The sequence below is a fragment of the Gallinula chloropus genome (assembly GCF_964237585.1).
Source record: "Gallinula chloropus genome assembly, chromosome: 1".
Classification (NCBI taxonomy): domain Eukaryota; kingdom Metazoa; phylum Chordata; class Aves; order Gruiformes; family Rallidae; genus Gallinula; species Gallinula chloropus.
In genome coordinates this window covers 24,822,954-24,834,932 of record NC_140085.1, presented here as the reverse complement: position 1 = coordinate 24,834,932, position 11,979 = coordinate 24,822,954, and the positions used below count along the sequence as shown (strand labels likewise).

At 39.1% G+C, this 11,979-nt stretch overlaps 1 protein-coding gene across 5 annotated transcripts in view; it reads left to right on the top strand.

Annotated features, from left to right (window-relative positions):
- The first annotated feature begins 5,195 nt into the window (after nt 1-5,195).
- Nucleotides 5,196-11,979, top strand: part of MYBPC1 (myosin binding protein C1) — a 79,451-nt gene continuing 72,667 nt past the window's right edge. For all 5 annotated transcript variants that reach the window (XM_084264152.1, XM_084264153.1, XM_084264154.1 and 2 more), the window contains exon 1: nt 5,196-5,312. In XM_084264152.1, the coding sequence (XP_084120278.1) occupies nt 5,288-5,312 (25 nt within the window). In that variant the 5' untranslated portion in view covers nt 5,196-5,287. The remainder of the gene's footprint in view (nt 5,313-11,979) is intronic.

The window sequence follows — 11,979 nt, the reverse complement described above, 5'->3', positions numbered from 1 at the left end:
TTTCCAGAGGCATGATTTTGAAATTCTACTGACTTCTAATAAGACAGATTGAATGCACTGAAAATATTTTTTAAATTAATCCACCAAGTTCAATCACAAAACACAAAAAAAGAAATTCAATTCTGGGAGAGAATTGCATTTCTGCGATCAGAGTCCTAGATTTGTAATGATGAAGGGGTGTTTTCCTGATGTCAAGCCTCATTGGCCAGTGCTGGAGACAACATAGTGTGATACACCATGACATGCTGGGGCAAACTGTGTGCTCTTTTTAAAGTGCTGAGATAAATTTCACATGCTTAATTAACAGATCAAATCAGGGCTGAAGGAACTTCTATTTGTTTCGCTGAATCAAGCATTCACAATTATGGAGCATGTGTCTTTCTTACCTAGACATAACTCAGGTGAGGACCTGCTCCAAATTTCACCTGTGAAAGCAAAACCAAAAATCTGTGCATCAAGCTCTCTCTCCTCTCCTGGCTGCAGGGTCCTTTTTCAAGTTTCCACTTAAAAACAGAGTGAGAGAATCTCTGGGTCTCTTGAAGTCAGTGGCAAAATTCCCAACACTTTTCCTTTCTTAGCAACCCTCATTTCATTATTTTTTCTGATTGATCCAGCCAAGCAGTCGGCAGAAAGAAGCTGCTCTCTTGCCTCCTCCTGCTGTTTTGCCTGCTGCCCTGACCTAGGGACTGACTTGACTTTGGTGCCGAGTGCCTCAGTGTGCTGGAATTTACTGTCAGAAAGGAAACACTCTGACTGCTATAGGACACCATGGGGCATGTGTTGCTTACACAGTAATGTCACCCTTTGGGTCATTGTAAGGCAGAAGGTAAAGCTGACAAGTGGTGTTTATCTGTCAACGACATCTTGTACATGCCTTGAAGTGTCTCCAAGCCGACTGTCTTGGAAAAAAATGCAATCTAGGCTTTAAAGTTTAATCTTCCCTCATCTTGCTGCATAGGGTAAGACCCCATTTGTGGATGCTACATCTACACAGAAAGTATTTCTCATCACTTCTCAACCAAGGTCATGTCTCATTTACACAGCAGAAGAGTAGACTGCATGACAGAGTTGGAAAGTCTTGTTTTCCTGGTGGGTCTACAGTGAAAGGCTGTGATTAAACTGAGCGGGTCAGGTAAAGCTAGGTGTTTTTCATCAACACCAATAAATTCAGCAAAGATGTCAGGCAAAAAGGACTGCAGAATAGAAAGGGGCTTAACAAGCGGCAGAGATCCTGAGATGCAGTATACATTCACGCTGAGGTAGCCACAGTAGAAGTTGTCTGTTTTTCAATTGTACGTTTTTAGTCTTTCATTTGCCAGGATGGTAGAAATTGAAATAATGGATTTGTTATTTCTATTGATAGAAAGAAAAAAAAATTCTCTGCAGATTATCAGTGATACTAAAAGAAAGAAATCCACAAAATGAATGCCCTATCTTAAACAGAGTATCTTGGCAAAGGCAGACTCTGAACACAAATGATGTCACTATGATGCAATTTTGCTTGAGACATGGAGAAGAGGATATTCAGGCCTTGTACCTGGTGGGAGGAGTCACGGGACTTGAATGGGCCTTGGGCACTGTCAAACTTCATTCCAGCATCCTCCCAAATGGGAGGGAAGGCGCAGTCTGCTGCTGCTTCTTAGCCTCATCCTTGGACTCGGTAAATAACTGTTTGCTAGAGACTCCAATGCTCCAAATATTAAAACTGGTGAAAAATTATTTTTTTTACATAAGATTTGAAAACTTTGGATTCTTTTTAGTACAAAACCAAAATGCTGTTTACTTTTGAATGAAAACTCATAGACACACCACCATTTTGGGGTTACTTCTAGATTTTGTCCCATGTGGACTGGAAATCCATTCCCATTCTTGTCTAAACTGATTGCTTCTGCCCAGCATCGTTATTTAAATTGATCAGCTTTTCTCAATATCTATAAAACCTTTCAGTGGAAGATTTTTTTAATGGAATCATAGAATACCTCAGTGACTGATAAGAAACGTTGAGTTCAACTCCCTGCTGCTTGCAGGGTTACCTAAAACTAAATTATATGACTAAGAGCGCTGTTTGGTTAAAGGTTTGTTTCTGAGGTCTTCTGGGAGTGTTCTGATTCTTTGGCTTGGTGACAGGGTGAAGATTTTTCTCTGGTAACAAACAGTGACTTACTAGAATAGAGACTGAAGTAAGTGAGAGAGTTCTGTCCTAGGAATAGCAGCAAATATGAAGTTATGGGTGCAGATCTAGCAGCTGCAAGAGCAAATAAGGGCTTTGGATGTTTGACCAAGGGAATTTATTAAAAACAGACGAGAGAGAATGATTTAATTATCTGACGCCTTGGTTGGCTGCTGTTTGGAAACTGCTCAAGATGCTGAACAGAATTAAAATAGGAAACTCATGCTTTGGAAAGAGACCACAGAAGATTAATTGGGGCAGGCATGGAAGGGAAAGGCTCAGAGAGCTTAGCATGTTTGGCCCCTGAGGTGGCTGAGAAGAGGGCTTATGGTGGTACACAAAAGCCATACTGTGATGAGGATAAATTTTGGTTCAGGAGACATTCACTTTATGGAAGGGCAAAATTCAAGGTCACAAACCAACTTATGAAAGGAGAATATCATGTTATAAGAAGTGCTGTTTCCATCTAGAGACATGATGCAGCCTGCGCAAACAGAGGGGCTTTTAGCAACAGAGTAAATTAATGAAAGGATGGCTGGGGATGGCACAGCTTCTAGTTCTATCTACTGAGGTGCAGCACATGGGCTGGAAACAAGGTGGAGCTCAGGTCTTTCCACCTCATGATTTCTGTGAAGGATCTGACTCTGTAGGCTGGTGGCTGAGTCAAAAGGTGGTTTGTGGCCCTTTCACTTGCTCTGAATTTTTTTTATTCAGCACAGAGGAGCTAAAGCCTTCCTTTTCTGGCTCAACTCCTTCACAAGATCAGTTGCAATCAAAGCAGCTGATTGATTGCCATTTACAGGGAAGCAGAGCAGGAGTATGGGGAAAATGGTTGAAAATCTGGACTTCATAGAATGAACATAAAAATGCATTTATTAACAGAGAGTATACAGGTTGGGTGGATGAAGATCGATACTTGTGTGTTAGACGTCGCTATGATCCAAGAAGCATAAGCTTAGAGATGACCAAAATGGAAAAAAAAATTAAAAGTCCAGGATTTTCCTTCTTTTTAAACCTTTATAAAAGGATGAGCAAATTTTCAGATAGTTGCTACTCCACAGTTACAATTTATTTCATGCAATTGAGAGCCTCTTGTACACTCAGTTGGCCTTTACAAAACAGACCTCAGGAAATGCCCCGGAATGTCCTTCTTCCTCATGCTATGAAGGAAGCCCTTTAAGGCCATAAGGGTAAGCACTGGCCTCCAATCCTTTCTCACCATGAGACTGCAATGGAGGTCCCCTCTAACCCACCCACTGCTACACTGTGGCTTGTTTGTATTAACAGGAATCTCCAAACACGTACTTCTCAGCATGATGGGCAAAATGCAATGAAAACTATCTTGACATCTTGCAAAGGGCCACATCTCCATGCTGGAGACAATCAACAGTTGCTCGTCATCCCCCTCTGGTTCCAGCCATCACAGCATTTGGTACCTGGATGCGAGTAGAAGAAAGGAGAACAAGAAAAACATCTCCTCAATGTTATTAGGTCTGTTCATGCATTGATTCCCCACTGCCACCATGCTCATACACAGACGGCCAGAATCCCCAGTTACTGTTTGCTTTCCGAGGGCAGGAATTATTTCAGTGATATAATGAGGTTTACATAGATGGTGATATGAAACAAAGGGAGAAAATTGCTTTCGTATTCCTTGTTTACGTATTTTTAGGCAGGGGTCTTGTCTTTCTCTATACTTTATAAGTATGTGAATCAGCCAAGTAATAAAACATCACAATGAGAAGAGCAGAAAAAGCCAGGTGATAGTCTGGTCTCTTAAAAAAAGGAATGAAATGCCCATCCCTGAAAAGTTGTCAGTTAAATGGATAAATAGCCAGAAAGCAACAGATTGTAGATGAAGCAATCTTGCATTGACTACAGGATAAACAGGTGCATGTCGACTACACCATCTTTAACTTCCATTCAAAGACATAAAATATGTTTTCTATAGAAGTTGAGTGTATTTAGACACTGAACAGTCCGTCTAGTAGCCCAGTTCTTATTGATATGTAATAATGATATGAACAAGTGTTTTAATAGCATGAAACCCTTGAGGACCACTTCATCTATTGCATTAATCACTACAGTTTTGTTTCAAAATCCTAAAAGAGCATAAGAAAATAAAACCCTAGTATGCCATAATTATCTTGACCTGCATTTCATTGCCTACATATTCTTAGTTTAAGTAGGAGTTTAAGAGGAGGGCAGCCCAGTGGCTTAGTTTAGTGGCTCAGTGCGTGTGCTACAGATAGGATTTCCATTCCTACTGTCTGGTTTCCTGGCTTGGCAAAGGCAAGGAGTGTTGCATCTCCTGGATGAGTGGAAAAGAGAATATCCCATCTTTCAGCAGTGACCTCTCCAGTTAATGAGGTAGCAGTGCTGAAAGGAACACTAGAGTGTACTGAAGCCAAAATGAGGATTGCTACAGAGAAAGGACCCAAGAAGGTGTGGCAAATGTAAATGGAAGGGCAATACAGAGTGTCTTCATTGCTCCAAACAGGAACACAAGAATCTGTTTTTCTTCATTAATATTGCAAAGTACTTTACTTCTCACTCCATCTTTGCATACCCCTTCCTCTTAAAGGAAGGAAATGAAGTTTCCCTGCAGACATGCTGCCTGTACTTATTTATCCCTTTTGTGTTGTGGGAAAAGGCAGGAATGTATACAGGTGGTTTCTATAAATTCTGCAGGCAGGAAGCACTCTTTAATAGTGTGGCAAACACTTTTTCAAGCCCTCTCTGCGTGTGTATGCGTGTCTGCGTGTTACAGAGAGAGACACAGAGCGCGAGCAGTGTGGCTCAATTTAGAAAGTTATAGATGTACTCATCAGCCCCATGCAATGCAGCAGAGATTCCTTCCAAAAGCCAAGGGAGCAGAGGCTGCAGACAACAGATGTGAGAGGGGTTCCCATAACTGTCAATTTTCAAAGTGTTTGCATTGAAAAGAGAGGAGGTGCTATTTTGATTGATATCTCAGTCCCAGTATATAAAGCAGAGGAATTCTTCTTACCCTCTGCTTGTCATACTGATTTGCACACTCACTCAGCTGGACTTGGGGCTACTACTTACTGCATCTGAAAGGCTGAAACTCACTGGGAATAAAGAACTCTTGCAACAATGCCGGAGCCCACCAAGAAAGATGGTAAGGATAACAAATATTGCCTGAAAACTTTGTAACTACAGGAATTACAAGTACACACACACGCACAAAACGCCTTTTAGACAATCTTGCATATTTTAGCAACAAGTAATATCTAAGAGTGATAAACCATGTAACATCGTTGTATCATTACACATTAACGATCCTTTTAAACTAAGAAATTACTTTCAGGTAAGGGTATAGCACAGAAAGGTTTTGGCCTCCAAATATTTTAGACAATAAACAAAGGCTTTGCAGAGATATTGAGAAACTACTTGGTTTGGCAAATGCTGTATTCACTTTTTTTTTAAAGACTGTGGGATTTTTGACTCTGTAAAACAGAGAATAAACATCAGCATGCTGATAGGTCTTTCATAAAGTTATATAAGTTATTATGTAGAAAGGATGTGTTCAGCTTTAAGGTTCAGATGAAACTATATTCTATATGTCTAAATGTGAATGTGAAGAATGTAGTATGTTTTTCTGTACTCATCAAACAGGAATGATACATTTTCCACACTGCAGAAATTATGATTTGATCTTTCAGATGGATAATTAAAGGCAGTAACACTGTCCCCTTTTGTGGTACTATGAAATTCACAGCAAAGAGACTGAGTATGTAGTCTGCTGGCAAGTTACAGGATTTTCTGTTGGAAGCTGCCCAAACAGGCATAAAATCTTCAGGGTCTATTAATTCACAGCGTTTTAATAGCTAACATTTAATTTTTACTATTTTGAAAATTTAAGCTAATTAAACTTCTTGTATTTGCATTAATTCTATATCCCTTTTTTATTTTTCTTTCAAATTTAGATGTTTGGGTAAGATTTTTTAATGATGATTGTTTAGCATTGACAATATCCATAGCTTCTGCAAAGCTATAAATGTGCATACTGTATGTGCTTTGCATGTGTTGGCAAACAAGAGGCATACAGAGGTAGTATGTGTATGTCTAGTGCATTCTGAAATGCAAAAATGAGTTCAGTCTTAAAGATAATCTTATGGAAAGCATAGTAGTCATTAAATAGCATTGATTTCCCATTGATTCAGAAAGATCTGATAGGCCCGTGTGTGTAGTATGAACAAGTAGATTTGATTTAACACTGACCTATCAATATAGTTTGCTTTACTTTAAAAATATTTTTGAAATATCTTCTGGTTTTGTAGAAGGCAAGAGCAGAGCAACTGTCAGGAGTGTCAGGCAGTTTCAGCACCTTGTTGGGTTGGGGGCATATGAAAACTAAATTTTTTGGAAGACTGATTCTTAAGCAAGTAGTGTTGACAGACCAGTGCGATCATTTTACTTACTGGCCCTCCTTAATGCTTGAGGACAATGATGGATGAAGTATCCTTCTGAAAATAGCTACACCAAGTGCACGTATTAATACTAGAGCCTAATCCTCTGTATCAAACTTAGAGCCAAGCCCCTTCTAGAGTGTCTTATTTGTAATTCAAATGATTTACACATGTATTAAGTGTCCTTTTTATTTGATCTGTTATTTGACTGGATATTACACAGTTTAATCAGAATGCATTCTGCGGCTGCCAACTAAAAAAAAAAAAAAAGCCTAAAATATTTCTGCATTTTCAAAAGATATGTGCTTTGTAGAAAATTTTTAGGAGGCAGATGCTTCTAAAGGTTATTAGTCTGTTTAAGACTAGACTGCTTCAAAGATGTCTTTATGATGCAGTGATTAAAAATGCAGCTCGGTGCTTGTGTTACAAAATAAGTTTAGCAACTCCAAACAACATTATATTGAGATTGGAATAAATGTGATTTTTGATGTGTCAATATTCAGGAACATATAAAGATATATTGAAGCCTTCCATCCTGGAAGACTTAGAGTTCACAAGCAGTAATGAGCTCTGAAAAAAGTGATGCATACAGGTTATACAGTGGTTGTTCCTTAGGGCACCCAGCTTATTTGCAGCCAGTAGATCAGAGTAGTAACAAGTTTATCTTACTGTACTTAGGAGATTAGCTACTTCCTAAAGGTTATTTGCTGATCATGAACTCACCTGAGCTGGTGGCAGTATATCTATAGTAAGCACAAGCACTTGCTATATTAGTGGCAGGAGTATTTGGTACCAATAATAGTACAATACCACTGCTACTAATTGTATTAGCTCTACTGGTAAGAATTCAGAACTTCATGTGTCTATCAAATGCCTGTTTTAAAGGTAATTTCCAAGGTGTCAAGGATCAAAGGCAATTAATTAATGAAGGTAAACCTTGGACTGACTACACTCTGGAAGGTACCACTGGAAGGACTCTCTGAGAAAACTTTGAGGAACTTGTTAGTAGACCACAGGAGAAAACAGAGAAAAAAAAGAGGCATAAGGTTTCTGTGTCCCATGGGCATCTAAGCAGTATTTTTTTGACATTTCCAAGAAAAGCAGTCTACATGAATGATCTCATACTCCTTATTCTCATAGGCCTTGACAGTTAAATACAGCATACACAAAAGCAAGCAGGAGAGAAATCAGAAACTGGCTAATACTTGAATGTTAAGAAAATCTCATCTCTGCATTTCTTTGTCACTGCAGTCTCTGAAGCACATGGTTAGATTATTCAGAGGCAGTGCTGTAGGAAGCTCCCAGGCTTTTTTTTTTTTTTTTTTTTTTTTTGGTAGACCAAATGCTCTTTGAGCTATTTTAAGATTATTAGATTAACAAAGTGAGAAATTTCCTGACTTGGTGAGAGTGTAGCCTCACAATGCACTCTTAACAAATAGGATCACCAAATTAAACGCACTGCTCAGCTTTGAGAAGGTTTCTGGAGTACTTTAGCCTGATGGAATTTCTCACTGTAGAAACAGGCTTCTATGACTAATGATTTAAGGCCTTTATTGTACTCCTAAAAAGTCAAAGTCCTACATATTACATCAGCTATGGCTTCCTTAGAGTATATGGTCACGCTGTTGTAAGATAGTTTTGTGTTAGCCTGTTCAAAATTTCAATTTCTTAAGCTGAAGTTCACTCCAATGGGTTAACTGATCCCAGCGGATGGCTAGGATAGGACTATGATGCCAAAGACCTTTACCAGAGCATTTAAATGTAACGGTCTTTAATTTTCCCAGTGACTAATTAAAAAAACCCCTTCCCTCATATAATTGCTTCCTGTAATTTATTGTAACCACTTAGTCAATCTTTCCGCTCCCCCCTTTCCTTTAACCAATATTCATAATAAGAGATAGCCATTAATTAGATGCCCTTTTAAACTGTCACAGGCCACGGCATTTGGATATGCTTTTGTAAAAGTGCCAAGTCTCTCAAGAGCAATGGTTTCAAACTATTTGCGGGCATCATCCCACAGGGACAGGTGCAAGTCAGTCCCCAGTGGGCAGCTTTGTGAATTTGCCTTATTTATTCTCCCCAATCTGGGAAATAACTAATGTCCATGAGTTAAGTGACCACTCCAAATTTTAAGCCAAAGCATTTATGAACTGTTTGCAAGGTCTCCTTGAATACTGCCTGGAGCATCCACATATTGACAAGGGATAGAAATTAAAAATCGTTATGTCTGCTTTAAGCAGTCTTTTAGTGAAACATTCTTTTTTATTTAAAAAAAGCATAGATCTAAAAGTTATGAAGAGAACTATGTGCATGTATTGTCTCTTTGAAGGACAATCTCTAAAATATTAAGCGGTTTGTGAAAGGAGGTAAACAGACATGTCAGAAGAGGCTGCTCTGGATGTAAGGTAACACTGTTCTTTGAGTAGAAGCCCAGCTGAAACAGCCTTTACTTCTACTGGCTTTTGAACATAACTGGTTTTATTATATTATGTATAATATTTGGAACAATGCTGCAGTCTGTTGTACCAAGATAATAGGCACTCTCAAACAAGTCAGCTCGTCATATAAATCATATATGTAGACATATAGAGCAACATTCCTGTGGGAAATCAACCTCAGTACCAAGGTCAGGTAAAACTTGATTAAAGTCAGATTTCTTTTAATATCATATTTTTCAAGGTTAGGCATTTTTCAGAGGTGAAAAAGAAGTTAAATGTAAATTCTGCTTGGGTATACGGATTTGGCTTGTGTCGAAATAAACACTGGATGGAAAGTTTTCCTGAAAATTCAAGGACTTTGTATAACGTTGCTTAGTGCTTTCCATGAGGAAGACTGGACCTGTATAATCGTTTTATTATGGCACCAAACTGGGTAGTGCAGCTGATGTCCTTGCTGTGTAGATACTTGCTTCAGTGAGGCAAAAGAAGAGCATACAGACATCCATCTTCTGCCATCACCATTTCCCTGTGTGGCAGGACTGACCATAAAATGCATTCCTGTTACTTCTAACTACCTTCTGTCCTGGAGCCAAACTACACTCAAAGTCAGGCCCATATATATCATCTGCAAGCACTATATTAAAGCCACAGGTAAATGAGTTTTGGTGGGTGAGGGGAGGAGGAAACCCTAACCCCTTATCTTATTTTCCCTCTCAATGCTTTAGAAAGTTTCTCTTCATCACCTCTAGCTAATAAATTTAAAGCCCTCACAAACGGAAAGCAAACTTACGCCTAACTCTAGTAATTAGATCCGTTAGGGTGGGCCCAGCTCCTTTCCTGAGCCCTATAGAGCACAGATCTTGTTGCAGGCTGGGAATTGGGTTGTTCTTAGATGGTCTTTGCTCCCACACTTCCTTTGGAGATACCAGAGCATCTCAGATTTATTCTTTGACCTTCCACCTCCACTGCTCCTCAGTTTAAGATCACTTTTCCAAAAAAATTAATTTGATTGAAAAGATCCCCCACTAGCAAAGAAAAATCACCAAGCTTGTTTTATATGGGAGTCTTTATGGATTTTTTTATTATGGTGTAAGCTGGAAGAACTACATTGTTTGTTTTTTTTTCATTCATTGGTTTTATTTTAATACTAGTGTAGGAGGATAATGCAAGATCTGGATTACTGTTGTTCTTACTTAAGTTGAAAAGCTCATCCACCTTGCACAAAAAGTGGCACATCTCTGCACAGGAACAGTATTTAGTATTGTCACACTAAAATAAAAAAACTCATTGAGTTTAGGAGGAAAGCAGGGAACGGTCATTTAGCAGTCCAGAGGGTGCTTTGTACTTGGCAAAACTGAAATTAGCAAATGCTGCCTTTGTGCCTCCCTATGCTGCACCTGTTAGGAAGATAAATAAAGGACTGTCCAGTTCTTTCCCCTCATACCTCCTAAATATATCACTTTAAGAGAGGTTTAAAAAAAACAGCCATGCTACAGTACTCTTCTGTTCCATGAAAAACTGGATGAGTTCCTTCATATTAATTTCAGAGAATACCAAACAAGACTGGAAGGTCTGTGGTTGCATAGAAAAAACACAGTAGAGAAATCCGGAGACGCTTCAGTTATCAAAACATTAGCAGCTCCATGCACACTGTTGTCCTTGGAAAATACGTTGTACAAAATGCTTCATGTTTCATAGGCGGATATCCGGAGAGTTCCTGGACAAGAGCAGATCAAGTTTGAAAAAAAATTACCTGTGGAAATTTCCCTTGGGATAGTGCCAAACACTAGACTCGTCAATCAGGGAAAATGCAGAGAATCCACTAAATTAGAGGCCCTAATTTTATAATTGCTCTAGAGCAAGGAAAAAAGGTTGTTCCCATCTAGACACTGATGTGGCTTTGCACTGAATGCAAAAATCTGTAAAATAAAGGAGAAGAAAAATTGATAATATAATTCACTTCAGTTGTAATTAGAGTTTCCTCAGTCCCACTGCAAGCAGCTTTGGCTCTTGAGTCTGAGAATTGCAGGGCTGACAAGCAGCCCCTTCTCTTCCCATCCAGTCCTTTCTCTCTGCTCTCAGTCACAAGTGCAACTTCTGAAGACTCCAACAAAAGATTTCTCTTTTCTATGCTGTTAGGGAACAAATATTTGAAGCCATTTTTCTATCATTCACTAGGAGAGTTTGATGTGTGTTATGACCACCAGCAGATTTTATGCTTTTGCTTTGAACACTTGTTGGTGTTTTAAGGATTAGGGAACAGAGAAATGATCTGACATGAATGCCTGTGTTTGTTCATGGAAAATATTCCTAGGTCTGCAGCCATACAAAGATTGTAAGGTTCTTTATGTTGACACAGAAGATATCTGGGTTAGGAACCAGATACCCAAATGGAAGTGTGTGCAAGGAAGCTAGGTGTCCCCACTCGCACTGGAGTTATGGACAGCAGGTCATTACAGTCAGTGGAGCCCAGACTGCTGCTCAGCTGACCAGCCAGAAATTGCCCAAACATAGATGCCTACTGCCATATGAGATGCTTTAGGTTACACTGAGTAGCCATTTTGGGCTGGCAGATATGACTCAGGATATACAGGAGATCTGCAACAGTCTGGAGTAGCAGCTAGATACCAGAAGGGTATGGTGCTGCATCTGAATGTCATTGATCACCTATGTTTAAGAAAATGAATCATGCCATAAGCAGCTATTTTATGGTGAATAAAGATCTAATTCCATTGATTATAATGGTATCTTGGACTCTGAGCTCACACCATAGGCATATTAATGTGCCTTCCTTTTTCTAAGTACCTAAACAAGTAAGGCTGCAGAGTTATTCTCTGTAATTTATTCAATTGGTATTTGAATAAACACGAGGATTTTCTGCAAAGGATAGTTTTATAAAAGACAAGGGGAGAGTTCCATTCCAGCATTATTTGCATGC